The following is a 27,781-nucleotide window of genomic DNA, read 5'->3' as shown; positions in this document are numbered from 1 at the left end:
TGTCCTGGTACCACTACCCAGCTCTGAGCGCCTCCTCGCAGGAACACCCCCCCCCCCCCCCGCCCCGAGGAGCACACACCAGGGACAAAGGAGCCAGGGCCAGCTGGCCATGCAGGGCTCCGTGAAGGGCCTGTCCTGGCCCCTGACGCCAAGAGCAAGGGCAGTGCCAGGAGGCAGCCAGGCCCCAAAGGGTTGCCCTGCTCCCCTCAAGCCCCCTCCCCCATGGGCCGAGAGGCCAACCCCTCCCCACCGCCCCTCCTGTGTGCCCACCCCTGTGCCTATTGTAACGTCATTCCTTTCCTGCTGTCACTGTTTGATGGCTGAATCAGAGAAGTGGGAGGAAGAGAGAGGACGGGATTGCGCGTGTTGGGGGCCAGGAAGGGAAGGGTGTTCGGAACGTTACAAGCTAAAGGGGGCACAGCACAGGCAGCATGAAGCAGCTGGGCTGCTGGCCAGCCAGCGGCCTGCTGAGACCAGGCTGGGGCGGGGGGCACTGCAGTCTTGGACTTGAGGGCCACTCCCCAGGCCCCAGGCATCCAGGTGCCCCAGAAGCAAAGGAGACATGGGAGTGCCCTGGTGTGAGAGCCAAGACGCCCCACTATCTGTAAGAATTCTGAGTGGGTGTCTGGGTTCCGGGAGGCCTGGAGGGGGCTGGGGCCCGGGAAAGCCCCCCAGGTCCTCCTACAAACTCTCTGCTACGCCCTTCCCAGGTGGCTGGCCCAGGTCGGACCAGAGGCAGCTGGGAGCTGGGGTGCGGCCCAGGGCCTGGGGATGACCCGTCTGGCCTGGCCTGGGCCTTTCCTTCTCACTGTGCAGCGGTGCCTGCCTCCTCTTCTGCTCTGCAAAGGCGCAGCCTGTGCCCGACCCTGAGCTCCCAAGGCTGGAAGGGGCAAACGCTTCTGGGGCGAGGGCTCTGAGGCAGACCAGACAGGCAGACAGCAGTCTCTGGCCAAGGTCAGCTTGCACAGCAGAAGCCTGGGTTCTGTGTGGGGGGCAGCATGGAGCTAGGGGTCAGCTGAGCTCTGGCAGCTAGCAGGCAGAGGCTGGACGTGGTAAAGACCAGACAAGCACCACAGAAAGCAAGACGGTTTGGACCTGGGGGACCTGGGGTGGTCAGGAATGTCAGCTGTCGTCCATCCCCAGGAGCAGGGCCTGGGGCCCATGGCAGCGGAGCTGTGACACTGCCTGCCGCCCTCCCTTGGAGGGCGCCGGCAGGAGGCACCTGACCCCTGGTGGTGGCAAGAGGGCAGCGTGCATCTGGGCGTGCGTGGGTGGCTGCAAGGAGGGGCGGAGGGAGGAAGCTGGCTTCCTGGAGCCTCCTCAGCCTCAAAGACAGACCGACAGACAGACATCTGGCAAGAGGCAGCCTGGGGGGCACAGCAGCTTCGGTAAGTGCTGGATGGGGGGAAGACAGGTCCTGTGGCCCTGGGGTGGTGAGACCTCTGGGGAGACAGGACGTGTCTCTGAGGAGGTGCATTGGGGGCCACAGTGCCCGGATGAGAAATGGGTGCAGGTCTAGTTGACGTCCCCGAGGGCCAGAGCAGGGGGCCCAGGGAGCTGCCAGGAGAGCAGAGAGAAGGAGCCCTCCTGGTGCGAGAGCCCCTTCCTACCACCCACCTCTGCAAGGGCCTCTCTGTCCCCTCACCTTGGCCCCTGTGGCCGTAGGGACCTGAACATCCCCCCAACATGCCTCAGAAGCGGTGACCCTGGCTCTGGTAGATGGGGACTGTCCCCAGGAGGAGATGGCCCCACCACCTCCCTGCCCCTCTCGTGCCCCCAGCTGTGGCCTCTCCATGCGCTGCCGCTCAAGGGCTTGGTGAGGCCATTTCCTGTGACGGTTAGGGAGCAGGAGATGGGGGTGGGGCAGAGGGGGAAGACGCACCCCCAGTCTACCTCCTTGGACAGAGACCAGAAGCCAGGATGAACTTGGAAGGGGCCTGGCAGCAGTTAGGACAGAATCCTGCTAGGGGCCAGCAACCAGCACGCCTGGGTCCCCGTCTGGGTCCCCACCTGGCTCCATGGCTGCCCCAAGCCTCAAGCTTCTCACTCCAAGAAGGCCGACTGGCTGGGCTCGCAGGTGGTGTCTCGCCCCCCCCTTCTACTCGGAACACCCACTTCACATTTCCTCCCTCGCCTTCTCTCACCTGGGTCCCCAGCTTAGAGCCCTGTGAACTTTGGGCTCTGGCAGCCCCTCCCCACCTGTCTGCTCTTTTTGGATTCTGTCCTACCTTCACCCACACTCTCTACTTCATCTTGACCTTCCTCGGACCTGGACTGCCGGCCCCCCGGACCCCCCCCACCCCGTGGAAACCCTGTCCTTCCTGTGGTCAAAACAATTCCACTTTGTGGGGAACAGAAGTCCCCCCAGTGAAAATGAGCCAGAGGGCAGAAGGCGGCCTGGGCTTGGGAGCCTCGTCCCACCTGGCAGGCCAGAGGTCAGCAGCAGAGCGGCCGTCTCTTTCAGGCGAGCCTCATGGCTGCGTGAGCCTCCCCTGGGCCCAGCATGGTCCAGGCCTGTGGGGGGCGTTCCAGAGCACAGCTGCCAGCCTGGTCTTTGGGGACAGCCATGACCCAGCCTCCGCCGGCCAAAGCGCCAGCCAAGAGGCACGTCCGTCTGCAGGAGAGGTGAGCTCTTTCCTGGGGGTGGGGCCTTCCAGCCCTGAGCCCTGTCCTGTGTCCCCTCCCTGGCCCCTCCAGCCCTGACAGCTGCGTCCACAGGGCCCTCAGGTGTTGATTCCAGTCTGGAAGGGAAACCCAACGTGCTGATTTGCATGGCATTTGCATGCCCTACATGTCTGGGGTGCAAAGTCCCATGGCAACCTTGCCCATGCTCCCTAAGCCCCAGGTTGAGTGGAGGGGTCCCTGGAAAAGGGGGCCAAGCTCTGGGGGTCCAGGTCGGGAATGGGAAGAGGGGGCCAGCAGGTGCGAGCAGCTGGGTTCCATGCCGCGCTGCTGTGGCTGACAAAGGGAGAAGGGCTAGCAGCAGGGGCCTGGACCCGGGAATTCACTGGAAATTCACTGGGCCACAAGTTGGGGGAAGACCAGAGAGGCCTCCTCAGACGTACCCCAGAAGCAGAGCGAATGTCACCAGGCATCACCAGGCCCTGGCTGTGTGTGCCTGCAGGCGGGGCTCCAACGTTGCTTTGGTGCTGGATGTGCGGTCCTTGGGGGCCGTGGAGCCTATCTGTTCAGTGAACACACCCCGGGAGGTCACCCTACACTTTCTGCGCACAGCTGGACGCCCCCTCACCCGCTGGGCCCTGCAGCACCAGCCACCCAGCCCCAAGCAGCTGGAAGAGGAATTCTTGGTAAGAGCTGGGGTTCACTCTGCCCCCCTGATGCAGAGGCAGCCAGCTGGCACCGGTGCACCCTGGGCCCTATGGGCAGAGCTCAAGGGAGGACACTGGCCGGTGCTCCTCTTCTGCCCTCCCTCCATCCAGACCCACATGCTCACTCCAGGAGGGACCAGACAGCCAGGGCCTGGCTCTGCCAGAAAAGGGTGGAGGGGCAAAGGGGGCTGGAGGGGCCTCGGCTGTTCACGTGTGTCCTGCCTTGCCAGAAGATCCCCTCAAACTTCGTGAACCCCGAAGAGCTGGACATTCCTGGCCACGCATCCAAGGACCGATACAAGACCATCCTGCCAAGTAAGGGCCACGGCAAGGGGGCAAGGGAGGTGGCACTGCCCCTGGGGCTTGGAGAACATCGAAGGCAAGACACACGGCCCAGCCAGGGAAGAGTGGCCGCACTTGGGCCTCTCCCCTTGCAGACAAATCTCAACACCACACACTGGGCGGTGGGGCCTGAGCACCGGTGGGGACTGAGCCAGAGTCACGGCACTGCTCCAGTGCTCGCAGGGACGCATTTCCTGAAAGGACACATGACGTGGGGACTGTGGGGTTATTATCCCCATTTTACAAATGAGGAAACTGAGGTGCAGAGAAGTTGCATACGTTGCCCAAGGTCACACAGCTAGTGCCACCAAACCTGCTTCCTGCTCCTCCTCACGTGTGGGAAACACCTAGCAAAGGTCTGTAGGGAAAGAGGCAGCACCGCTGTGGTCCCCAGAGAGGGGCTTTGAAAATCTGGCATGGAGGCAGGGCAGTGGCTGGCAAGGGAACACTGATAAGGATGGACAGGGATGTCACGGGGTTGCAAGCCTGACAGATGTGGGCACAGAGGCAGCCTGAGGCCCGTGAGCAGGTGGCCCATGGGGAAGCTCCTCCCTCCTCCTCCCCCCTCAGAGGAGCCTTATGGGGCCGACCCACCTCAGCAACATCCAGTCCTGAAGCCTCAGCTCAGGGCCCCTGCCCATCCTGTCCCGCTGCGCCCAGGCTGTGCCAGTGTGGGCGTGGGCGTGGTGGGGCTGTTGGCTCTCTCGGCAGTGGGGCGGGGACAGCCCTCCCCGTGTCCTAATTGTAACCAGTCCCGCAGCCACCACAGCGGGAAGGTCCCTCTGCCTGAGCTTCCTGGCACCCAGGGTACTGGGAGAGTGGTGCCCGCTCCCTTTCTCATGAGTAACTTCCTCGTCCTGAGTGGACTGGATCCGGAGGACAGGCGGGCACACACTTCATCACTGTGTGACGTTAGGCATGTCACTTGTCGGATCCCGTGTTTGCCCCCGGAAAAGCATCCTCTTCAGCGGCCCGTCTTCCTTTCCTGCCACGAGGCTTCCCATGCTCTCCTACCTGTGCTGGCTCAAGGCCCAGAGGTCACAGTGCCCTCCGTCAGGTCTCTGCTGCCCGCCCCTCTCCTGGGCAGCCCATGCCCCCCACACTGGTTCACCTTCCCGAGTGGCTGGGTCAGGCCCCTCTCCTGGTCAAAGCACGCTGTGGCTCCCTTCTGTCTACACAGAAAACAAGCCTCAGCTGCACACAGGTGCTCTGATGAGCACAGAAACGCGCGGTGGCCGAGGGGGCTCCACGCGCGGTGGCCAGAGGGAGGCTCACCGTTTGACCTCTGGTCTCTGCTGATTCTACCTCCTAGACCCCCAGAGCCGCGTCTGTCTCGGCCGAGCACAGAGCCAGGAGGATGGAGACTACATCAACGCCAACTACATCCGAGTGAGTGGCGGCCGTGGGGGGAGGGGTCCGCAGGAGCGGCTCCTAGCGGGGCAGGTGGCTTCCCCACTGCTGCTCTGTCCTGCCAGGCTGGCTTGGAGCCTGAGCAGGCCGACACCCCCTAGAAAATGGGCTGAAATGAAGGGACTCCCAGGTCTCATGAACCCACCCTATTGCCTCATCCCTGACAACCTAGAAATAGGGAGGCAGCGGGCATGTCGAGGACAATTTCAAGCCGTGGCTTGAAGCACCTGAAAGGCTAATGGCACCTGAGGCCTGCAGGGGAGGTGCCCCCACAAATGGGCACTCCTCGCTGCCCCTGTGCCCGTCTGTCTCTCCCCACCCCCACCCCCACCCCCACCTGCCCGCCTTACCTGCCCACCTTACCTGCCCGACATGCAGCCCCTCCTTTGTGGACATCACGCGGGAGCCAAGCTCTGCTCTGCCTCCCACGGCTCAGGCCCCAAATACCGGATGTGAAAGCAGCGCCCTCTAGGGGCCGAAGCGGGTAGGTCAGCGGTGAGGCACAGACAGGTGGAAAGGGTCAGGCAGGGACCCTTGAGAACGCCATCCCCCACCTGACCGCAGAAACCAGGTGAACAGAGGTCTGGAGTTCACCACCATCTTCAGGCAAGAGGCTGAGGGTTCTGAAGGGGAGAAAAGAGGGCTGACAAGAGTGTGCCTCATCTTGCTACTAAATACATCAAAGTAATATGTAAAAGAAACATTCATTCAACAAATATTGAATAGTAGTTTCTGATGACATGCTAGGAGAAAGCAGCAGGGAGGAAGGAGACAGCATTTAAAGAGGACCTGATATGCACCAGACTCTCAGTGTACTTTGATTTTAACCTGCAATACACTCCTGCAAGACAGAGATTGTGCCCAATTTACAGATGAGGAAGCTGAGGCTCACGGAAGCAGGTGGCACAGCTAGTCAGCAGCCGAAAGGGATTGAACCCAGGCGGTCCTCACTCCAGAACCCACGTCCTCTGCACCATGTGGCTTCCGGTGTGTGTCTGTGTGTGCACGTGTGCCTGCATGTGTCTACATGTGTGTGTCTGCACGTGCACGTGTGTGTCTGCATGTGCACGCTCACGGGCTTCAGCCTGATCCTAGGCTCTGCAGAGTCTGGGGCTTCCCAGAGCTGTCTGTCACCGTGTCCCCACCCCTTCTCCTGTGCACCGCCTCTGCAGGGCTACGATGGGCAGGAGAAGACCTACATTGCCACTCAGGGGCCCATGCCCAATACGGTGTCAGACTTCTGGGAGATGGTGTGGCAGGAAGACGTGTCACTCATTGTGATGCTCACTCCTCTCCGCGAGGGCAAGGAGGTAGGAGGGAGAGCCACAGTCCTTGGTGATGCAGAGGGCTGCACACCTCACCCCCCCACACCCCCCACTCACACACCTACAACTCAGGGCAGCTTAGAATTCCCCTGGGAGCTGAGAACACCTACAGCCAGGCCCAGCTCGCCCCTCTCAGCAAAGATCCCCGCAATGTACCCCAGGGAGGCTCTCCAGCCAGAAGGTGGGCTGGGATGAGCATTTCAGCTGCAGGTGTCAGCCCAGGAGAGCCCCCAAGTGGGGTGGGAGGTGAGGAGGGGCCCATCCCTTTCTGCTCCAGCTGATGTGCCCTCCCCCTGACTCCCAGCTCCCTCCCTCCTAGAAATGTGTCCACTACTGGCCCACAGAAGAGGACACCTATGGGCCTTTCCGGGTCTGCGTCCAAGAAGAGAAGGAGCTCCCAGAATACACGGTGCGGCAGCTCACCATCCAGGTACAGGACAGGTGCACAGGGAAGCTGGGCCACCCCCAGCCTCTCCGGGACTCGGGGACGACCTCCCCTGGGAGCCAAGGTTCACTCATCTAAACCTCCTTGAACCCACATCTGAAAGAAGTGCTGCGGCACAGGGCTGAGAGACTGGGTGCCTGTCAGGGCCTCCCGACTAACGGGGCAGAGCTGACAGACAGGTGGGAGCCGGCAGGAAGGGCCTGGGGAGCAGGGCTGGGGCCTGGAGTCCTGAGGAAGCAGCCTCAGGGGGTCCAAATCCAAAGAGCTGGACACAGCACACGCAACGTGCTTAGAAGGGCTTCGGTGGCTGGCAAAGCGCTGCTCTATCCACTCGTCGCCCTCCCAGCCTCCTGGGAAGTGAACCAACGCTGTCAGTGTCCCATTCTCCAGGTAAGGCACCCGCCCAAAGTCACGAGCTAGTTGGAGGCCGAGCCAGGACTTGCCCCTGTCCCGGACAGCGCTCCCACCAGCACTTGGGAGGAGAGGGTGATGAGCAGGAAAATGGCTGGGCCTACGGCTCGGGGACTGTGACCAGCCCCCTGGGACCATTCCAGCCTTGGCCTCCCCTGGTGCCAGCGAAGAAGTCTGGCAGTGCCGCACCTGACCCGGCTTTCACGCCTGTCCCCATGCCAGCATCAGGACGAGTGCCGGCCGGTGAAGCACATCCTCTTCTCGGCCTGGCCTGACCACCAGACCCCAGAGTCGGCCGGGCCGCTGCTGCGCCTCATGGCTGAGGTGGACGAGAGCCCAGAGGCAGCTGCCAGCACCGGGCCCATTGTGGTCCACTGCAGGTATGGCGGCCCACCCTCCATGCGGCCGATGGGCCGGGTCCCCTTGCCTCCTGTGGGTCTCTCCGGGGCAGGCCCACCCTCCATGCAGCAGATGGGCCGGGTCCCCTTGCCTCCTGTGGGTCTCTCCTGGGCAGGCCCACTTCTCACCGACAGGAGCCTCTCACTTCAGCCAGCGCTCCGTTAGTTCCTCCTTCGTGCAGCTCCCTAGTGTGTGGGTGGACATCCAGGCACAACCCAGGGAGGCAACAGAGTGTCAGGAAGACGGAGGTCTGCTGGGGCAGGGGATCAACAGTCATTCAACAAGGCTGAATGAGACCCTGCCGCCGTCAGGACGTGTGAGAGGCTAAGGGGACACTGTGAACAGGACGGGGGACTCTGCCCTGACAGGTGCACAGATAAGACAAGCAGCACACAGTGCAGTGACAGATGGCACTGGCCACACGGGGTCACAGGACCAAGTTGCCCACTTTGGCCAGAGAAAGTTTTCCAGGAGAGGGGACATCTAAGCTAAGCTGAACCCTGAAAGGTGACAAGGGGTTGGGGAAGTGTCCCAGGAAGGTGGCACAGCATGTGCAAAGGCCTGGAGACAGATGTTCAAATTGACACACTGCTGGGAGTAGCTAAAGGCTGGGGGCCTGGAGGTCGTAAGGGGACAGTGAGGACAGGTGAGGCGGGATCGCCCGGTGACCAGGGGCCCTCATAGCAGCTGAGAAACTTGGATTTGCTTTAGCTACAGCGTAAAAAGTGGGTTGGGATGGAGTAGGGGGCGTGCAGGGGATAAGCCTGAAACAAGGACACCGTCTGGGGGTGGGGGAAACAGAGGCAGGAAGTCCAGACAGAGGGGTTCATGACCCCACACACAGCGGCCCGTGGACCTCAGGCTGGGAGGTGGTGAGTGGCTTCTGTCAGGGGTTCACACAGGGTGACTTGCTAAGAAGGGGCTGAGAAGGTTTTAAAATGATGGACAGATGGAGTGATGGAGAGAGAACTGTGGGAAGGACCAGTGGTGGGAACAGGCTGAATGTCAGGAGCTTAAAAAGTCTGCACTGGACAGAAGTCATGGTCAGATGAGGCGGGCTCGGGGGCCAGCCAGTCCAGCGTGGGCACTGTCACTTAGAAACCGCTGTTGACTGCTAAGAAGAGAGCTCATCGAAACCCACACAGGGACCCCAGGGCGACGAGGCACAGGTTAGAGCGAAGCCAGTGAGAAACGGCACTCGTCCGGTGCCAGCTACGAGCGGCACAGGTGTTGCCACCTTTCTCCAGCCCCCAAGTGGAGTGGGCTCAGTCCCTGCTGCCTTCGCTGGAGTTTGCTCCCTAGACCCACATTCCCCACACCCCTGTGACTTCCCACTGCTCCCCGCCTACACCCAGTGCAGGGATTGGCCGGACCGGCTGCTTCATCGCCACCCGGATAGGCTGTCAACAGCTGAAGGCCCGAGGGGAAGTGGACATACTGGGCATAGTATGCCAATTGCGGCTGGACAGGTGGGTCCGTGGGTGTCAGCAAGACCGTGAGTGGCACCCGCACGTCGCGGGGTCAGAGCGCTTATAGGCACTTCCTGTGAGAAAGGAAGGCGTTCCTTCTGCTTACAGAGCTGTTTCTCTGGCGATAGCCCCCAGGAAAGAATCTGTGCGTGAGCCTTAGCGTGGGGGCCTGGAGTGAAACGGACCTCTCTGTGGGCTCGGCCTTGCCGTCAGTGCGCTTTTGTTTTTGTCTTGCTGTTTCCCAAGTCCCTACTCAGGGGAAAGGTGGGGGCATGGCGTACGGTTGGTTCTAGATACTAGTGATACTAGGGATACAAGTATCTAGATACAAGGGATGCACAAAGGTCACTGCATTTAGAGACAGAGGACCAGGGAGCAAATGCTGATTTGCAGCTCACCGAGCAACCACTGTATTTCTCTAGGCCCCATTTGTCTGTCTAGAGAGAAGTAATGACCCCTTCTGCAGAGGCCTGCCATGAGTGAATGTGTGTGAACGTGGTTTGGGAACGTGAGAACCTACTGTACACATGTATGGGGTTATTATTTTTACTTTTAAGATCACTGGGAAGAGGAAATCTTGGGGCTCAGGAATGTTCCTGGCCCGGCCTGAGGGTCAGGGGCCTGTCTGCCCCAGGAGCTGCTGGTCCCACAGGACCATCCTCCTCGCGTGGCCCACCCCAGGCTCAGCCCCTGGTGGGGAAGGTCTGAGGGGCAGAAGACAGAGTAGGAAGCAGAGAAGAGGAATCAGTGTGATGGGAAGTCAGGGTCACCCTTGGGACTCATGGCGTGTGCTTGTCCTGCAGGGGGGGCATGATCCAGACCACGGAGCAGTACCAGTTTCTCCACCACACCCTGGCCCTGTATGCGGCCCAGCTGCCAGGGCAACCCAGCCCCTGACGCCTGGCGCCTTCCCCAGGCCTGGGAAAGTGGGTCTGGGGAAAGCAGGCCTTGCAGCCTGGGGACCCAGGACGCACAAGGGGAAATGACTGTGTGCGGTCACAAGATACTCACCAGCAAGGACCAAGGCCAGGCTGCAGGTCTTCACCACTGGCCAAGCCTCTGCTTCCTCTAGTGGCCCCGACGGGACACCAGGGCCAACCTCACTTGTCTCTCTGAACTTCAGGACCAGAGCTTGCGTTTCAGCAGATCTGAGAGATGCCCAGGTGTCCTGTGAGCTTCAGCCTCTGCGTGTATGACACGGACACCACCTGCTTTGCTGCCATTAAAAGGAAAACAATCAGAGAAGTTCTAGAAACTGTCCCAGCTGTACCACCTTCTTGAGCTGGCAAGAGGGTGATCCCAGGACCGTCCCCGCCTGCATCTGCCCAGGAACATGCCAGACACCAGAGCTGGGAAAAGTCTGGCCTGACGTTGGTCATTTTCCTATCACTGACTGCTTCCTCACCCCACATGTGAGGGCTGGATGCCCCCAGAGAACAAGGACCTACATTCCCCCCGAGCCCGCACGTGTCCAAGGGGCACAGGTGACCAGGCCTGACAGCTGAAGTCTCTGGAAGAGGGAAAGTGGGGACCCATCAGAGGCGCAGCGGGCTGCTCTGCCTCTGTAGCTGCCGACGCCTCACCCCAGCTATTCCCTAGGGAGGCCTGCATTGTCTGTCCTTTCAGAAGATCCCCTGGGCACCTAGGAAGCACGAAAGGAAGGCAAGGAGACAGAGCCCACCTGGTCTCAGACGACCAGCCCCACCTGCACTTGCAGAGGATGCAGGAGAGCATGTTGTCCCCACGAGCAGTCTCAGTGCAAGCCCTCCACGCAGACCTGGGCTCAGAGTGACCGGCCCCTGCTGGTCCAGCTGGAGAACTGCATCCCCTCACCGTCTCCACAGCAGCACCTCCAGGGCACCGGCTCCATGCAGCACTGACCTGCACCTCCCAGGAAGGCAGGAAAGCCTTTGGCTTTGAACCTGACGGGCTGCCCATGGCCCAGGAGGCACCGTCTCCCGGGCACTCAGCCCCTGAGGTCTGCATTTGCTGATGCCAGGTCTCCATGGAGCCCCACGGGACCGGTCCCAGAGGCCACCAGGGGCTCCTCGTGCCAGACCTCGCTCTGAAGGACACACACAGCTGAGACTGAGATGGAGGTCGTCTCCTTCCTGACTCAGGAACTGCCCTCCCTACAGTCCCAGGAAGGGGCTTGCCCACACCTGTCTCCCCTGAACCACCTGTCTCCCCGTGACACTGGCCTGAGAGGTCTTGCCTGGAGCTCAGACATAGCCAGATGGAAGCAGCTGCACAGATGGCGGTGGCCCACAGGCTCCCCCACCCTGGGCCCCCACAGGCCCCCACCCTGTTCCAGAATGTAGAAGGCAGAGCTCTGCAAAAGACACCGAGTGGGAAAATAAAGATTCTTGCATGGCTGATTCCTTTCACCTCTCCTCTGTCTTCTCAGGCCTCTGGAGCCTCTTTTTAGCAACAGAGAGAGCAAGAAACCACAGGCAAGGAGCAGCTCTAACCACGCATGTGCACTTTCCCAGCCCTTCCGGGACACGTGAAACAAAGTGAAACTGAGTCAATTTAGGTCCCAGGGCAGGCTGCACCTTAGGAGGTAGACAGGGCTACAAGGGCAGAGACCGGAAAAACAATGGTCAGTACCCAGAATGCTCTGGGGCCAAGGCTGGCATTCTCCACTCTGGCAACTGTGTGGTCACTGGGGTCGTCTGGGTGGGTGTGACAGACACAGTTGGCACTGATAGTTTATGTACATTTGACAACCAAGTACTAGGGAGCGCCCAGCATAAGTTGGGGACTGCCCTGAAGCCTGGGGCTGTCCGGGCACCCCCAGCCCCAGGGTTCAGTTTGGGTCCTCTGAGGTGGGGGGACTATGCCTCCCACCATCAGTCCTCCAAGAAAACTTTGGTATTTACCAATCAGACCAACTTTTCCAGTTGCCACAGAGCTTCCTCACTGGACCCCACACCCCACCCCACGCCCAGGATTTTTTCTGTTTAGTATCATGGTGACATTAGTAAAAATCAGCATCAACCTGAAACAACTATTTCACTTTGGGTCAGAGTCTCCTAAACAGGTGGTTCAGGTAAATTGTGAACAAAAGATGGGTATGGAAACGCCCAACGCGGTGTTCCCCTCCGTTAGGTACGTGGGGGGGCGGGGGCCTCCGCGCCGAGATCCTCACGGGCAGAGGGATTCGGGGAACAAAGCCTCCGTCTCCTCCCTCTCTCAGAGGTCCTCCCGTCTGAGCCACCCTCTCGTCCTGCTTCACGGGCATCTCACCCACCTCGGGCCCACACCCTTTAAGAAGGAAGCGCGTGCAGTCGGGCGCGGCAGCCGGGGACCGGGAGAAATACACCCAGACCTCTCTCCCCAAGAACCCCGGACGCCGGCAGCCGCTCGGGCCCGGTCCCGAGCCCGCGGGCCCTCCGCGCACCCTGCCCGGCCCGGCTCCGGCGGGAGGCGCGCGCGCTCGGGCGCGAGCAGGACGCGGCCCCGGCTCGGCTCCGGGCGCGCGGGGGGCGGCGGCGGAGGAGGCGCCGAAGCCACACCCAGCGGCGAGCGGATCCTGCCGCGAGTCGTCCCGCGCCTAAGCCCCGCGCAGCCCGGCGGACCCCGCGCACCGAGGCCGCTCCGGCCGAGCGCGAGCGCAGCGACCATGATCGCTTTGTTCAACAAGCTGCTGGACTGGTTCAAGGCCCTGTTCTGGAAGGAGGAGATGGAGCTCACGCTGGTGGGGCTGCAGTACTCCGGCAAGACCACCTTCGTCAACGTGATCGCGGTACGGGGCGCGGGGCGCGGGGCGCGGGGCGGGGACGGGGCCTGGGGGCGTCCTGTCCCCGCCCGCCGCTCTCCGGGGAACCGGGTCGCCGCCTGGCCCGGCCGGGCGCCGCGGGGAGGAGAGGCCGGGCCCTGGGGCCTAGCGCGGCCCGTGGAGACCCGCGGGCGCGCGACCGGGTCTCCTGCCCCGCCGGGGTGGCACGGCTGGGGCGGGGGACCAGGAGACAGGGCTGGTACCCGGGACCTGCAGCCCCAAGGGGTCACGAGGCCGGAGGGATCCTATGCCCGCGGCGACCAGCCCCCTCCGCCCCCGCGCAAGGGGGCATGACGGAGCGAAAGTGCCGGGCCTGCCAGCCCTAGTGCGGAGGGTCGCGGCACCGCGGCCGGCCCAGGGGCTAAGGGAGGGGGCCTGGGTCAGTCCAGCCCCACCCTGAGGCCTTAACCCCTTCTTGCCGGAAGAGGAAGCCCCGGCGCTATTGAGGGGGAGGGGTTGCGTCCCCTGGGAGTAGCGGAATCAGCTGAGGCCCTTGGCTCCGGCCCAGGCTCCTCCTGGAACCCCTCCTCTACCAAAGCGGCTGCAGGGGTCGGGGAGGCTGGCATCAGAAAGGAGTTTGGAGTCTCCTCCAGGCTCAGAAGTTGCAGGAGGAGGCGCTCGGGACCAGAGGATGAGTGCGAGGGGCACTGCCCAGTCTGGGGACATGGGAGACAGTGGCTCTGCGGGCTTTCCGTAGTCAGGACGCAGGTGGGCCAGTGGGAGACTTTCAGAGCCAGGGCAGTGGTGGGGAAGGAGTTAAAGTCTCCTCCTCAAAAAAAAGGGGGTGGGGGAAGATGAGCTCTACGGTGTGGGAGCTGAGGCTGCGGTAATGGCTGCGGCCTGCATTTCCCAGCCTGGCTGGACTGGGCTTGGAGGGTTCAGGAAGGCTGGGGCAGGCCTGGGGTTGTCCAGGGACCTGGTCCCTCTCTCCCTAAACTGGGGTTTCTGAGAATTGTGGATTGGCCAGAGACTGGCCAAAAATGCTGATGAGATAGGTCAGCAAAGAAGTGTGGCCCACCAGCCTCGGTGCCCCCCTGCCTGCACTGTTGCCCAGTGTCCCAGAGGAACACTGCCTGAGACGGGGAGGGCAGAGGGAAGGCTGAAGGGCCAGGGAGCTCCCGTCACACAGTTGGGCATGGCTTCCTTTCTCAGACATGCTCTGCAGATGACCTCTGCCCCTTCAGCCCACACTGGGTTTTGTGGTGCGATGGTCTCTGAGCCAACATGCACCCGGGCCCCTGTCCACGCGGCCCTGGGCCCGGCCAGAGACCACGGCTAAGACTTGCCATTGACCTGGGCTCTGTGCTCTGTGAGGGCCCAGTGCCTGCATCCTGAGCTGCAAGTGGGATGCATTTAGATACGGGAGAACTCTGCGGGGTCAGGCCGAGAGGAGAAACAAGTCTCTGCCACCCTTCTGGCTGAGTCTAGGTGTCCCCTCTGATCCCCATGGGTTCTCACTGGTAGCCGTGCTCCTGGACTCCGTCCCACGGTGCCCTGGTGACTCCGCTTCCTTGTAGGGGATCTCTTCTAGGCCAGCGTCACATCCAGAGACTAGGACACTACAGCAGGTCAGGAACAGAAGCCGAATTACAGACTGCACTGGGTCAAGAGTGCCTGTGATGTCCTGGGAGAGTCCCCCTCCCCGACCCATGTCCCCCTCCCTGGCCCATTCGTCTGCCCTTTTGATGTGAAATTTGCCCTTCAATTCACACATCCTAAAAGTGCAAGCAAATGTCCCTTTAATGACGCTTCCCAAGAAAAGCCACCCCATGGCTGCAGTGTCAGGGTCACTCCAGGTTCTCAGGTCCTCCAGGTGCCTTGCCGTGCCCTGCTCCGTGCATAACCACTGTAGAGACAGACGGAGCCAAGCGGGGACCCTGAGTTCTGTTCCTGTGCCCGGCACTGACTCTCCCACCTCTGTTTCCTCTGCTTTTGGTCTGTTTCCCCAGCCTTTCCTCCACCCTGTTTTTGTATTCACTATGTGAGGTCCGACTGTAAATAGAAACTGAGTTGATAGAGCAGACTGATGTGAGCCAGAAAAAAATTATAGTGAGACTTTACGATGCTTCTAAGACCATAAACTCATCTTTTGAGTTCTGAAATATGTGATGCTAGAAAGTAGATATTTTGCCTAAGGGAGCCGAGAAGGCCATTCTCAAATATTTACAAGTGTGGACAGTTGTCATGGGGGAGTTGTCATGAGGAACAACTAGTCTTGGGGCACCCGAGGGGAGACGTAGGAATGGGTAGGAGTTACAGGAGGGTGGCTGTTTGACTCATTCTAGAGAACTTTGGGAGAGTCGGAGCTGCCCCAAGGTGGAAGGGGCCAAACGGGATTCAAGTCAGAGACAAGAGGTTGAACCAGCTGACTTTAGGGTGACAGTCATCACCCCTATTTATCCACGGGGATACATTCCAAGACCCCCAGTGGGTGCTTGAAACCGAGGCCGTATGTAGACTATGTTTTTCCCTGTACATACATACGTGCCTGTGATAAAGTTTAACTTGTTAATTAGGCAGAGTAAGAGGTTAGCAACAATAACCAATAATAAAATAGAACGATTATGACAATAGACTGTAATAAAGTTATGTGTCTTATTGTCCTGTACGTACAGCATGGAGACGCTGGACAAAGGGATCGTTCACATCCCAGGTGGGACGGAGTAGGATGGCACGAGATTTCATCATGATACTCAGAATGGCTTACGAAATTGTTGGTTTCCGGAATTTTCCGTTCAATATTTTTGGCCTTGGTTGGCCGCAGGTACCTGAAACTGCAGAAAGTAAAACTGTGGATAAGGAGGGACTTCTGATCGTCAGTGAGGAGCTTGTGACACCAGGAGGTGTGAGCAGGGAAATGGAGTTTTAACAGGTTCCAGATGAGCTCCGACTCCCCGCAGAGCTGGAGATGCTGGAGCAGAAGCCCGGCTCCCTGAGGGTCCTCCTGGCACCCCCTTCGCCCACGATCACCTTCTGCCAGGCTGGGTCTTCTAGCTGTTAGAGAGCAGTGATGGGTTCTCATGCTGTATGGCCACCATGTCCAAGCATTTGGAACCCTTATTTGCCAGTCTCCAAATCCAAAACCCTTCCTGCCATTTCATCGAAGGAAACCGCTCCCCCATGACAAGAGATAAGCAGTAACTGGGCTTCGTTCCTGACTGTCTTCACCGGCCGGAATGGGGATGGAGTGGATGTTAGTCCAGCCGGTACCCACGCCACAGCACCCTGCTGGGAGCTGGGGGACTGTAGGACCTGGGGCTCTTTCAGGGCACCCCCTTTTACTCAGTGATCCCGACTGTCAGGGGCTTTCAGACCCTTTTGATGTCTGATAAACTCAGAGGCGCTTTCCCCAGAAAACACGCACACGGAAGTGTGTGCACACGACTGTGAGTGTCAGGGGCTCAGGGGCCCCCAAGCCTGTGTGGGCCCAGGTTGGGGGCCTTCTCTCCGTTGTCCTGAGCAGGATCTGGTTGATGAGCTGGGTGGGTCCTGCAGACAAAAGCAAGTCAAGGCGTCATCCTTTAGATGGGACCCAGGGGTCTTCAGTCAGGCTCACAGGCTCTGAAGAAGAAACCATCATCCACACCTTGCTGGTGGTCAGAGCACTGACCTCTTTGCGTGACCCACCACCCGGCAGAAGAAAGTGGCCCTGTAAAGGAACAAGGTCGTCACCCCTTGTTCAAGGTTAAATCTGTCCCATTGCCTCCAGCCTGCATCTGGGGGAGCCAGCAGAACGTGGAGATGACCCTGGAGGGGGTTTGGTCCGGTCATAGGGGTGGCTGGTGGCTTCTTTAGAACAATCTAGAGGTCTTGGAGACAATTCAGAGGGAGAAACAAAAACTGTTAGAATTTGAAAATGGGTTCTGGGAAATAGAATGACAGCCAACTCCTAATTATTCAACATTTACTAATGTTCTTAATATAGAACGGGTCCCTCCCCCCAGAAGCTCTCGTCCAGGGGGATACACAGAGTCAACAGACACCCACCCCCACAGGAATGGGGTGTAAATAAGCACCACCATGGTGTGTCTTGCATTTTGGGGGTGGCTGATGCCCCAAGTTTTGGGCTTGAATATTTCCGTCTTGTTGGAAACAGGTCTGCTTCCCTTGAGACCCCTGACTGTCCCGCGGCCCGTTCAGGTCTGCTGGGAGGTACAGGTTCCTCTCCACCAGGGACCAGGTCCCGCACTGGGGCTTCTGTCCCGAGGGGACTGAGTAGACTTGAGAAGGGCGTCCAGAGACTGGTGGGCCTCTTGTTTCACAGGTGATCTCCAGGTGGGGCTGATACGCCGCCCCTGGGTCGGCCCATGCCCCCTCCCTGGGGCCGGTGGCCTGGTCTCTGGCATCCCGCAGCCTTGCCGTCTGTGGGGTTTGCCCTTTTCTGATTCTGACTCTCCCTCCAGTCAGGACAGTTCAATGAGGACATGATCCCAACTGTGGGGTTCAACATGCGGAAGATCACCAAGGGGAATGTGACCATCAAGGTGAGTGAGCGCTGGGGACCCGGGGGGCGGGCGGCACAGGAGCTGCAGCAGGCCATGCCCACGCACCCTCCTGTGTGTGTGCGTGCATGCGTGTGGTGTGTGTGTTGGGGGGTGCAAAGGAATGGTGGGAGGGCACCTGAGGCCCTGGGAGGAGAAGCTGAAGGGAAGCAGAGGCTTGGGTCCCAGGTAGTCAGAGGGGCTTGGAGAGAGGAAGAGGGTGGGCGCAGGGGACCTGGGCGGGGTGGCGGCAGTGGAGTACGTGGTGGCCTGCTGCTGCTGACCCCGCCTCACCCTCTCTTGCTCAGCTCTGGGACATCGGGGGACAGCCCCGTTTCCGCAGCATGTGGGAGCGCTACTGCCGGGGAGTGAGTGCCATCGTGTAAGTGCCACAGGGGCTCCTCGGCCTGGCTGCTCATGAGTCCTCAGCCACTCCTCACTCTGTGGTGCTTGTTTCCCGTCTGATAAACACTCTGGGCGCCCACAGCCAGTCCGGGGCCAGAGCGTCAACCGGCGGGCATCCCTGTGCTGTCCCCACTGTCTCCCTGGGTCCCCCAACCCAGCGCCACCACTGGCCTGCATTCTGTGTGTTTACATGGTCATTCCCTCACTTTTTAAAAATAATTTTACCCACATGTGCACGCCCTAACGAAAGATTGTTTAGTTTTCATTGTGTTTAAACTGATTTCTACAAGACGTCATGGAAGGAAACCTTCCGGACCTTCCTTTGCTTTTTCACTCAACCGTCACAGGGTCACCGTGGGAGGGAATCCCCGAGGGCCCAACTCGGGGGCCAAGGGAGGGCTTCTCCAGAGCCCACTTTGGAGGACGGGATACTCAGGCCTGGCAGCCCCAGCACATGTCACTGCCATCAGTGCAGAGAACGTTCCTGGAGTCCCTGCCTGGGAGAGGTGACCAGGCCACAGCTTGGTCAGCACGATGCCCCGCCCCACCTTCCCCAGGTACATGGTGGACGCCGCTGACCAGGAGAAGATTGAGGCCTCCAAGAATGAGCTGCACAACCTGCTGGACAAGCCCCAGCTGCAGGGGATCCCTGTGAGGCACCGAGGAGTGGGGGCGTGGGGGGGCGCCACGGGTGGGGGGGCCGCCCTGGACCTGGTCCTTGTGCCTCGTCCTCTGTAGGTGCTAGTGCTGGGTAACAAGCGGGACCTCCCGGGAGCACTGGATGAGAAGGAGCTGATTGAGAAAATGTGAGTGGGCGCCCTCTGCCCCTCCTCCCTGCTCCCTAAATCCCCCAGGCTCCAGAGCCAGCCGGCTCGCTGCAGCACTAGTGTTTGCCACACGGGGGCAGCAGCGCCCACCTTCCCAGAGCATTGCTCACCTGGTGCCCTCGCCCCAGGGCCCCGACACATTGCATTCTGGTTTTCCCCCAGGAACCTGTCTGCCATCCAGGACCGAGAGATCTGCTGCTACTCCATCTCCTGCAAAGAAAAGGACAACATTGGTGCGTGGGTCTGGGGGAGCTGCCGTGTTCTAGCATATCGCGGGCATGGGTGGAGGGGACGGGCCCTCTGGGTGTTTGGGGCAGCGGCTCCCACAGCTGTCACTCCAGGACAGTGCTCTAAACCCAGAGCACTGTGGTTCCCCTGGGGGAGGCCAGGCTCGAGCACCACCCCCGCTGGGCCCCTGCCTGGCTGTGGGATCGCCCCGCCTTGGGCCTGTGATTCCCTGCCCCCTTCCGCCTCTCAGCACCCAGACGCCCCTGCCACCTGCCTCGGGCTGTTTGGAGCCCGATGCCCCAGGGTTGATCCTGGCTGCAATTTGGGGGGCCCTGGGCTGACGTCACTGCCTCAGGTGTGTCTGGACCTCCCCAGTGGGTCGAACCCCGGAAGCCCTGTCACCTCTCTTGTCCCCATGCAGATATCACACTGCAGTGGCTTATTCAACACTCGAAGTCACGGAGAAGCTGAGACTGCGGCCCACCCCCTCGGACCAGGGACCCGCCATCTGATCCTGAAGCCGAGCTCCCCGCCCACCCCACTGTCCCCCAAAGCCCACCCCTCATCACTGGTGTGGGGTGGGGCCCTCTGGGGATCCCAGAGGCCTGTTCTGCTGAGGTTTGAACTCCTGTTTTTATTGTAAAATAAATCGCCCCCCTTCGGGTCCCCTAACCTCTCGCCCTTCCCTTCTCACCTGTCCCTTCACCCTGCCCTGCTTCCTTCCCTCCCCACAACCCTGGCCCCCAGCCCCTGCCCTCCCCTCACTCCTGTCCCCTTCCCTTTTCAACACTTCTGTTATTGTCCTGTGTGTATAGTATATATATGTATATATATTTTAATTTTTTTAATTTAAGCAAAGACTAAAATCAACCATTTGATGCTGCAGGGGTGAGTCAGGATCTGGGAGGGGAAAGCTGTGCAGGCCGGCTTGGGGCAGGCCCCGATCAGGAAAGGTGGGGGCTGGCACATGGGGCAGGCCCCAGCCTGGGCACTGGTGGCCGGCCCATGTCCTGTGCATTCCCACTTCCCGGTCTGGCTGTCCCTGCTTGCATGTCACAGGCTGCAGGAGCCCCCAGAGGCGCCCCTCTCTGCCCCCAGCCTCCGTAGGGCCCCCAGGCACAGCCAGCTGCCAGAGACCACCGTGCCCTGGGGGGGGCCAGCGCCAAGCGCCCGCAGCCCCTCCCCCTCCCAGGCCCCACTCCACGGGCACCTTTTTCTGTTCTCATTTTGCAGAGTTGCACAAGGAGAGAACTTGGCGTGGGGGGGTGGGGGGTGACTCTTTGGGTTTCGTGTTTGTTTATTTGTTTAATTTAATGATTTGTAAAGTGATGTCCCTCTTCCTTTTTTACACTTTTCAGCTCATATCTAACCTCTGTTTGGAAAATGATTCTTGTAACTGTACATTTTTTTGCCTCCTAACAACAAGAATAAATTCGCAATTTTGTGCTGGGGGTGGCGTGTGGTGCCAGTAACTTTTCCATAGATGGCATGGAATGACTGGCAGGCCCAGGGCCACAAACAGCCACAGAGAGGCAGGCACGCGCCCACACGGGCTCACAATGGCACCTCTCAGAACGGCCTCTGCACGTGTGCCCGGCCCTCGCCACCTCCTGTCCTCATTGGGCCTTCATGTGGCCTCAGCTGGGCTTGCAGTTGCCAAGTGGAGCCAAGGGGTCCATCTCAGGAGCTGCTGGGGGCCGGGTCATCATGGCAGGAGGGGCTGTCCCTACCTGTTTCCTTAGAGCCAGAGCGGGACCTCACCTGCAGCCAGAGTTGGGGGGAGCCAGCTCTGTGTCCCCACCACCCACCTGGAGCCGGGGAACTGTCCTCAGGGCAGAGCCTGGAGGCCTCTCTCCTGGGGTGTTGCTGCTTTCCTGGGCAGGGCAGTACCTTCACTGCCCTGCCCAGGTCCAGCCCTCTTCCCACCTTCGGAGCTGGTCTTCCCCTCGCTGCCCACAGCTGCCGGCCCTGCTCACCCAAATCCGAGGCCATCTTGACCCAGTTTTACAGTCAGCCCCACCTCCCCCAGCCTCCCCTCAACCAGGAAATGGATCAGGCCCCGCAGAACACACCACGCTTCTCCCTCCCTCCAGAATGGCCAGGGCGGGCCTGGGCCTGCCCTGTTGGGTCTGAGCTTCCTCAGCCCTCCCTGCTGCCCAGGGCTTCCTCCTGGAGGCGTCTGCCAGTCGTCAGAGAGACGCCTGCCTGCCTGGGAGGACGGAACCGTTGCCAGAGGAGATAGGGAAAACCATGGGCAGATGGAGCTCAATGGTTTGGGGGTGCCGTCCTAAGATTCCCTTAAAACGTGTCCCCTGGTGAGCTTGGAGCTGGGGCCTGGCTACCCCTGCTCTCTGGCTGCAGGCATTGGCTCTGCCTGGAGCCTCTCGCTCACCCGGGGAGCAGGACGGGCTGTTTCTGTGTTTACCTGCCTTTGCAGCGTCCTCCAAGTGAGGAGTGAGGTTTGCGATTAGACCTACTGAGCTGGTTACCAGCAGGCAAGCGCCATGCCGCCCTAAGGCCTGCATACAGAGAGGACTTGTCAGTGTTGCCCAGGGAACAGACTGAGTTAAGGCCACCCCGCCAGGCCTCTGTAGTCCTGGAGAATCAAACTCCTACCTGGAGGGAAGGAGAGGTGCCAGGTGCTTTATGTGTCTTGTCCTATTTAGTGGCTAGTCCTTGGGCAGGAGGTGTCATTCCTCCCTGCAGATGGCAAAGCCAAGACGAGACTTTCAGTGACGTGTCCGGCTGGACAGAAGTGAGGCGATTGTCACTGCAAAGTGTGAGCTGAGGGGGCTCGGTGGGTTGTCCCCTCCCAGCTGGCATCAGGGTCTCCTGAAGTCTGCCCTGAGGGGGACTGAGTGGCAGTTCCCGGCTCCAGTCCATCATCCACCACTGTGCCAACCTGCCCCCCACCCCAAGCCTGGGACGGACCTCTAAGCAACAAACACCGCATTGTTCCCCGACTGGCCCAGGCTGGAGGGACACTGGCTCTTTCCCAAGGCCCGCTGGCCTGCTGATGGGTTCTGTATGCCATTCAGCCTGGCAGGCCGGGGGCGGCCGCGGGGACAGGGCCTGGGGGCCCCCACCTCCCCCCTTCAGCTCTGAGCTGCCAGCCAGCAGGAGGGAGAGGCAGAGGGTGTCCTTTGTGGAAGAGGCCCCCAAACAGGAAGCTCAGGCGTCCCCGTGCCCGGCGCTCAACCCTCCAGCCTCAGCTGTCCCCAGATCCCAAGCTTCACCTCAGCGTACCCCGGCCCCCCTTCCTCCATCCCATAGGAAGCTCCTGGTGCATCCAGGACTGGGGGTGTGGGTGGGGGTGGTACCGAGGTGGCAGGGGGTAAAAACGTTGCAAGCCAGCTTTTGGACCCCTGTCAAACCTGCCCCCCATTTAAGTTTCTACAGAGAAAGCTGGGGCTGCAGTCACTGTGGCAACACATCTGCTGAGAAATGGGTGGGTGTCCCTCCCCAGCAGAGGGCCCGCCCGGGCAGCCATCACCTGGCAACAGCGTCCCCCCCCCCCTTGGCATCACCAGCCTGGGGGTGAGTTCCAGGGAGTGAGAACAAGGCTGTTAAGATCCTGGGAGAGGCGGGAGGAGGTTTGGGTATAGGGCAGTCTGAGGCCACGGGGGAGGAGGGGAGAGTGGGGGTGGACAGAGGAGAGTGATGCCCAGGGCCCTGGCATCTGCCCCTCACCAGCCGGGCCCCATGCAGCTGTCCTGGGTGGGCCCCAGAGCCATGGTGCAGACAGGCTGGGCGGTTAGGCAGAAAGCTGGGCTTATGGGGAAGGGGCGGCTGGTGGCCCAGGCTGAGTGTCCCTTCTGATGGACATCGCGCCAGTTCTCTAGGCCCACACAGGGCTAAGGAAGCTTTTAGAAGAGACCCAGAGGGAGACCGGAAAGGGGGCGGGAGGTGGTGGGACACCCAGGGCAGGACCAGCGGGAGGAGCTGTGGGGGGCAGGGTGGGAGTTGGCAGGGGACAGGCAGTGGCACCACCGACCTGGGAAGGCCCAGGTGCACGTGGGCCCTGCCAGGATGTGGCCCAAGTAAGTCCAGTGGGCACAGGGGTAGTTCCACCTAGTTTATTGTTTTACAAAAAAGGCCTTCTATGGGGGGGTGCACCTAACATGGGGGTCGGAGAAAACAACCCAGGGTCCGTCAGAGGGGGAAAGGGGGAGAGAGCCCTGGGAAAGACGGCACCAGGAGAAGGAAGAGTCCAGGGAGCCCCTTTCCAGGGTGGGTGGGGGCAGGAAGACCAGGCCTACACAGGACACAACTAAAGTGTGCTCGGGCTCCAGGCAGAGGCAGCAGCGCGGCCGGGACCTGCACGAGTTCTGCTTCCCAGCTGCTGGGACAGTTTCTGGGCAGTTCTAAGGACCTAGAAGCTTTGCCGCCCACCAGCGAGAGGACAGGGAGGCCCTGCTGGGGTTGGGGCTTGGACCCGTCCACTCGCCAGACCTATGGGGACAGAAACACAGGGAGGGCTGGGGAGGCCCCGCTCGCTGCCCCACTTGCCATGTCCCAGGCCTCCCGTGGGGCCTGGCCTTAGCACGGCGTGCCCAGGGGCAGGAGCGGGGGCGACTCCCTGGGCTTGTGGAAGTAGATGGACGACGACATCTCCGTCTTGAGCTTGCTGTCGGCGCCGGTGGCCGCCCCCCGCCCACAGGCCTCGCAGCAGCAGCAGCAACAGTCCAGGAAGGCCTGGCCCAGCGGCCTGCACACGCACAGCAGCAGCACGGGGGTGACGGCCCCCTTGGAGAAGACAGAGAACTGCTGGATGAGGCCCAGGAGGCCCAGCGTCTGGCGGGTCAGCCCGGGAGACAGGTAGGCCAGGACCACGTTGCACACGTTCTCCGGGAGGGTGCAGAGGGCATAGACCACGGTCAGCCCCACCACGCTGCTGTTGAGCTGCCTCTCACCCTGCTGGTGCTTGCCCGCCCGGCACGGCGGCTCCCTCCCCGGGTGGCCACGCACGCGCCACGTCACCAGCTGGCAGGTGACCGTGAAGAGGATGGGCAGGCAGAAGTAGCAGCCGAAGAACCACCACATGCGTGCATTCTGGTAGGTCATCACCAGCGAGTAGAGGGACTCAGGCAGGCTGGCCGAGGGCTTCATGATGCACGAGTCCACGGTGCCCGTGCTGGGGCCCGGCTCCCGTGCCAGCTGCCACAGCAGGAGCTCGGGGACGGCCAGTGTCATGGAGCCCACCCAGATGACAGCCAGCTTGGCCAGGATGGATTGGCACCGCTCGATGGGCCGCAGCTTGGGCAGCGTGCTGGTGGCCACGTGGAAGCAGTCGATGCTCAGGGCGCAGAGGCTGAAGGTCGTGACCCCCAAGGAGGAGACCTGGGCGAGACCCGGGGGAGGGGAAGCCGTGGTCAGACCAGCGGCGGAAGACGCCTGGCTGCTGGGGTTGGGCGGTGAGCCAGGCGCTTCCTGTGTCATCAGGTCCTCCCAAGGGACCCCCTTCACAAGAAGAGTGTCCTCGGGCAGGACCAGTGACCTGGGGGTGGCAGAGGTGAGGGCCACTCGCAGCAGGGCCCTGACTTCCCACCACTCGGGGCCTCTCGGCGGGGGGACTGTGGGCCCCACAGGGCTCCCTGAGACTTGGGAAGCGGCTCTAGGCATTCAAGACAGACTCGGAAGTTCTGGTCTTTGCAGGTGCTCCCATTCCTGCCCCCGTCCTGTGCAGAGTGAGTGGTCTCAGGGACACAGCTTACACGCACGCACACGCTCGCCCTCTGTGGGGAAGCCCAGGCCTGGCTGTGTGGGGAAGCGGCCTGGGCCCACCCTCCCTGCGAGCTGTCACTGAGCCCACAGGGAAGCCGCCCTGTGAACCCAGAGGAAGCTGCCAGGACAGTGGGGAGAAAGTGCCAGAGAGAATAAAGAGAGAAGAGCTGCGACCACACAGGGACTGTGCTCAGATCCCCCTTCTGTCCACCCTCTTTCCTCTCCAGCTGGGGACACAATCCCCCCTTATTAGTTGTGTCCCTGCATGTCCTTGGTGAGATGCCCCTGGCCCTGCAGGAGCATCCTCGGGCTTGGACAGAAACACCAGCTCTCCTGCATCTCACAGAACACCCCGCTATCCCTAAGACCCCCATAAATGGCTCAGGGGCCCTGGGCTTTGTCCCTTGACTCCCGCCCCATCACCCAGCCTGGGGGTGGGGCTCTGCCAGCTCCTGGATGACTTCTGTCCCCCCCAGGAAGTGTGGCCGGCGGCCCAGGAGAGTCCACGCCAGAGCCTTTGTCCCCGGCGTGCTGAGACCCACAGTCAGGCCGGGCCGGGCTTTCGCTGACTGTCCAGGCAGCCACATGCAAACATGTGTCGCCCTGCTCCCCTCCCACTTAGCCTGCTCCCCGTAAGGACCACTGCACGGGGAGCTACTTACTTCTAAGTGCCACTTCCTCCTTCAAGAATGCATTCACATAGCTATGATTATTACGTTATCACCCCCAATTTACAGATGAGGAGATTGGGGTTTGCACAGGAAAAGTAACTTACAAGGTCACTCAGCTGGTGGGGCAGGGCCTGCGCTACTCTGTCTGCTTGGTTCCAAAGTCCGGTGCGCAAGCTGTCACCGCTCACCTGAGTACTGAGCAGGGACCATGGCTACAATTCAAAGGCCATCCCCTGGAGGGTCTGCTTTCAGGTCTGAGGCCTTGGGGCCGCTCCGGGGGGCTCCCGGGGTTGGGAAGGACAGGCAAGGGCTGTGCCAGCCGCTGAGCCTCAGAGACTCTCCAAATACAAAGTCCCCGCTAATGCACAGGGAGGGCACAGAACTGGGAAGAGCCCCAGCGGCCCCATGCCCAGGCCTGGCCCCTCCTCCTCCCAGGCACGTGCCAGGTCACACACCATCACTCAGCCTTCGCAGGGAGACCTCAGTGGGCTGGGGCCTCGTGACTACACCCCACCTGGCCAAGGCTCACAGGCCACTTTCCGTGTGCTCCTTACAGGCATGTGGCCCTGCTATGTGTCGCACATGCGTGTATCAGTGTACTTTTGCAGCCGTCTCTGTGACCCACACGCCCACCAGCACCCATGCGCTCGCTGGTCTTAACCTGGCAGTTCCCGGAGCTGAGGCCAGGGGGACACTTGCAGGCTGCAGACGAGGCCAGTGGGAAGGACCGTCCGGTCCACCTCCCTGGTTGGGAGGTCAGGAAACTGGGGAGATGTGAGACGCCCAGTGACACCCGGTGTCAGTGACTCGACTGGCATGAGAGCCCCTCCCCCAGCTCCAGCACAAGACCAGGGCTTCCCTTCCCCGCAGGACTTAGCAGGGCCTGGCGCAGCGGCAGCGTGACGCGGTCAGTGAGGAAGGCCCTCGCGTGCACGGGGAGTGGACGCTGAGTGAGCTGCGGGCTGTAGGAGTGGGGGTGTCCCTGCATACACCGCATTTGGGGGCAGGATATTGAGGGTAAAGAAGGGGCTGTGAGTGCTGGGCGGCAGTGGGTACGGGACGGAGAAGGAGACACGAAGGGCAGAGCAGTTTCCTTGGTGGAAAGATGGCGCAGGGTTAAGGCAGGCAGCAGAGAGCACAGGGCACAGGCGAAGGGGGCGAGACCGACCCTGAGCTGCCCGCACTGAGAAGCCAGGCGGAGCCGGGACCCAGGGCCCTGCACTCCTGCCCTCAGCCCCTGGCCGGCCAACTTCAGCCGGGAGCTACCGGGAAGCAACGCCACACCACTCGTGCCCTTGCCCAGTTTGGAGGAGAGGAAGCAGGACAGCGCTCCAGGCGCCTGGGGCCTGGCCCGCCCTCACACCCACCTCTGCTGCCCACTAGGACTCACACTCACCTCCACGAAGGGCACAGCCCGGCATGAGATGTCCCCCAGCAACCTCTGCTTGGTGATCTCATTGAAGATGACGACAGGGAGGCAGAAGAAGAGGACCAGGAAGTCCCAGAGGGCCAGGCTGGCGAGGATGGAGTTCCAGGCACTCTTCAGGTGATAGCTGTGCCACACGACACACATGACGGCCAGGTTGCCCACGATGCCCACGGCGAACACCACCAGGGCCAGCAGCAGGGTGGCATAGGCACCGTAGGAGCCCTCAGTCACCGGGTACAGGGGGTTCTCCATCTTCAGCCTCTGCCCCGGCGTCCCCGTCAGGTTGCCCCAGGGCTCTGACCCGCTGCCCGGGCTTCCCCCATCCACCTCTGGGTGGGGGCTGGTGGCCAAGGGCTTGGTGGGCGGCAGACCAGCGGGGTGCAGGGGCGGGGGGCGCTCTGCCCACTCCTCAGGCACGTGCTGCTGCAGCCCCTTCTCCTGCTCGTCCTGGGCGCCTCTCTTGGGCCGGCTCTGCTGCTCGGGGGCCTCGGCTCTGTGCCTGCCGGGGCGCAGGGGGGCGCCCCCAGAGACTCTGCTCATCCCCACAGGGGACACCACAGCAAGAGAGACGGCCAGAGGCCACAGCCACCACATGGCCGGGCGAGCAGGAGGCAGCTGCCCCACGGAAAGCAGGTAAGGGCCGGGAACCCAGTGCCCGGTGGACTCAAGAGAGGCAGCTGGCCGCTTGGTCCGCCCCCAGTCAGGAGTCTGGCTTCGCCAGCCTGCTCCAGTGGCCTCAAGCCGCTCCCTCCCTCCCCGCCGGCCACAGGCTGGGCAGGGCCCTCTGCTGGACACAGAGCTTTCTGTGCTGCCTCCAGAACACTCCTCCTCAGGCCCCCAAGACAACAGCACGTCAGGCCCCGGGGCCTCAGAAGCCACCTGCTCTGGCCACTGAGCCAGACGGAACATGGCCCCCCTGGCGTCCCACAGGACCAGCACTGAGGACCCACCTCAGGAGACAGTCCCAACGTGGCCCCAGCGCTGGAAGCCAGACAGCGGCCATCACTGTCATCCCTGAGCATTTCCTAGGCCCCTTTACGCCTCCCAGCAGCCCTGTGGGGTTAGAGACCCGAGGCTGCCGAGCGAGGCCAGGAGCTCACCTGAG

At 61.4% G+C, this 27,781-nt stretch overlaps 4 protein-coding genes across 19 annotated transcripts in view; 2 read left to right on the top strand and 2 right to left on the bottom strand.

Moving 5' to 3' along the window:
* LGR6 (leucine rich repeat containing G protein-coupled receptor 6) overlaps nucleotides 1-10,282 on the bottom strand; it is a 90,296-nt gene extending 80,014 nt beyond the window's left edge. For 3 of the 8 annotated variants that reach the window (XM_088799197.1, XM_088799200.1, XM_088799202.1), the window contains exons 1-3: nucleotides 10,142-10,282; nucleotides 7,790-7,911; nucleotides 5,445-5,704 (exon numbers count right to left, since the gene is read on the bottom strand). The gene's annotated coding sequence lies outside the window, so the exon portion shown is untranslated. Of the gene's footprint in view, nucleotides 1-3,065; nucleotides 3,188-4,946; nucleotides 5,052-5,444; nucleotides 5,705-7,789; nucleotides 7,915-10,141 lie in introns of those variants that run through there. The other 5 variants (XM_088799201.1, XM_088799198.1, XM_088799199.1 and 2 more) reach the window with 5 other exon arrangements.
* On the top strand, nucleotides 1,252-11,508 carry PTPN7 (protein tyrosine phosphatase non-receptor type 7). Of its 9 annotated transcripts, none has more exons than XR_012490990.1 (10): nucleotides 1,252-1,388; nucleotides 2,465-2,625; nucleotides 3,125-3,308; nucleotides 3,560-3,644; nucleotides 4,984-5,060; nucleotides 5,954-6,068; nucleotides 6,254-6,391; nucleotides 6,726-6,836; nucleotides 7,485-7,642; nucleotides 9,017-9,130. XR_012490990.1 is itself a non-coding variant. In XM_074317131.2 (10 exons), exons 2-10 carry the CDS (start codon nucleotides 2,504-2,506, stop codon nucleotides 10,025-10,027), a joined length of 1,080 nt encoding a protein of 359 aa, XP_074173232.1. In that variant the 5' UTR covers nucleotides 1,252-1,388; nucleotides 2,465-2,503; the 3' UTR covers nucleotides 10,028-11,508. The 9 variants fall into 9 exon arrangements, 7 of the variants coding, with proteins under 7 accessions (XP_074173232.1, XP_088655330.1, XP_019606411.2 ...); XR_012490989.1 differs by having other exon boundaries at nucleotides 6,711-6,836; XM_074317131.2 differs by lacking the exon at nucleotides 5,954-6,068 and adding an exon at nucleotides 9,934-11,508 and having other exon boundaries at nucleotides 3,563-3,644.
* Nucleotides 11,509-12,615: 1,107 nt separating this feature from the next.
* ARL8A (ARF like GTPase 8A) lies at nucleotides 12,616-20,303 on the top strand. The gene is made up of 7 exons (XM_074317134.2): nucleotides 12,616-12,878; nucleotides 17,315-17,395; nucleotides 17,701-17,774; nucleotides 18,355-18,448; nucleotides 18,536-18,603; nucleotides 18,787-18,857; nucleotides 19,274-20,303. Exons 1-7 carry the CDS (start codon nucleotides 12,756-12,758, stop codon nucleotides 19,321-19,323), a joined length of 561 nt encoding a protein of 186 aa, XP_074173235.1. The 5' UTR covers nucleotides 12,616-12,755; the 3' UTR covers nucleotides 19,324-20,303.
* Nucleotides 20,304-22,914: 2,611 nt separating this feature from the next.
* Nucleotides 22,915-27,291, bottom strand: GPR37L1 (G protein-coupled receptor 37 like 1). The gene is made up of 2 exons (XM_019750851.3): nucleotides 26,644-27,291; nucleotides 22,915-24,192 (listed from the first exon to the last, which is right to left on the bottom strand). The coding sequence occupies exons 1-2, from the start codon at nucleotides 27,268-27,270 to the stop codon at nucleotides 23,392-23,394; spliced, it is 1,428 nt and encodes a 475-aa protein (XP_019606410.3). The 5' UTR covers nucleotides 27,271-27,291; the 3' UTR covers nucleotides 22,915-23,391.
* Nucleotides 27,292-27,781: the final 490 nt, after the last annotated feature.

This window comes from Rhinolophus sinicus, chromosome 6 (genome assembly GCF_057876585.1).
Source record: "Rhinolophus sinicus isolate RSI-liver-muscle chromosome 6, RSI-T2T, whole genome shotgun sequence".
NCBI classification, from domain to species: Eukaryota; Metazoa; Chordata; class Mammalia; order Chiroptera; family Rhinolophidae; genus Rhinolophus; species Rhinolophus sinicus.
The sequence above is the reverse complement of the archived record's forward strand: the minus strand, read 5'-3'. Positions and strand labels throughout refer to the sequence as shown.

Excerpts from the sequence above, each read along its gene's own strand:
- PTPN7 (XM_088799203.1), top strand. The coding sequence starts at position 2,504 with ATGGTCCAGGCCTGTGGGGGGCGTTCCAGAGCACAGCTGCCAGCCTGG. Across the intron at positions 5,061-5,953 it reads TCAACGCCAACTACATCCGA|ATGAGGAAGCTGAGGCTCAC; the intron begins GTGAGTGGCGGC and ends CCCAATTTACAG. Across the intron at positions 6,837-7,484 it reads TGCGGCAGCTCACCATCCAG|CATCAGGACGAGTGCCGGCC; the intron begins GTACAGGACAGG and ends TCCCCATGCCAG.
- ARL8A (XM_074317134.2), top strand. The coding sequence starts at position 12,756 with ATGATCGCTTTGTTCAACAAGCTGCTGGACTGGTTCAAGGCCCTGTTC. Across the intron at positions 12,879-17,314 it reads CCTTCGTCAACGTGATCGCG|TCAGGACAGTTCAATGAGGA; the intron begins GTACGGGGCGCG and ends CTCTCCCTCCAG. Across the intron at positions 18,449-18,535 it reads CCCAGCTGCAGGGGATCCCT|GTGCTAGTGCTGGGTAACAA; the intron begins GTGAGGCACCGA and ends CGTCCTCTGTAG.
- GPR37L1 (XM_019750851.3), bottom strand. The coding sequence starts at position 27,270 with ATGTGGTGGCTGTGGCCTCTGGCCGTCTCTCTTGCTGTGGTGTCCCCT. Across the intron at positions 24,193-26,643 it reads GGGCTGTGCCCTTCGTGGAG|GTCTCCTCCTTGGGGGTCAC; the intron begins GTGAGTGTGAGT and ends GGTCTCGCCCAG.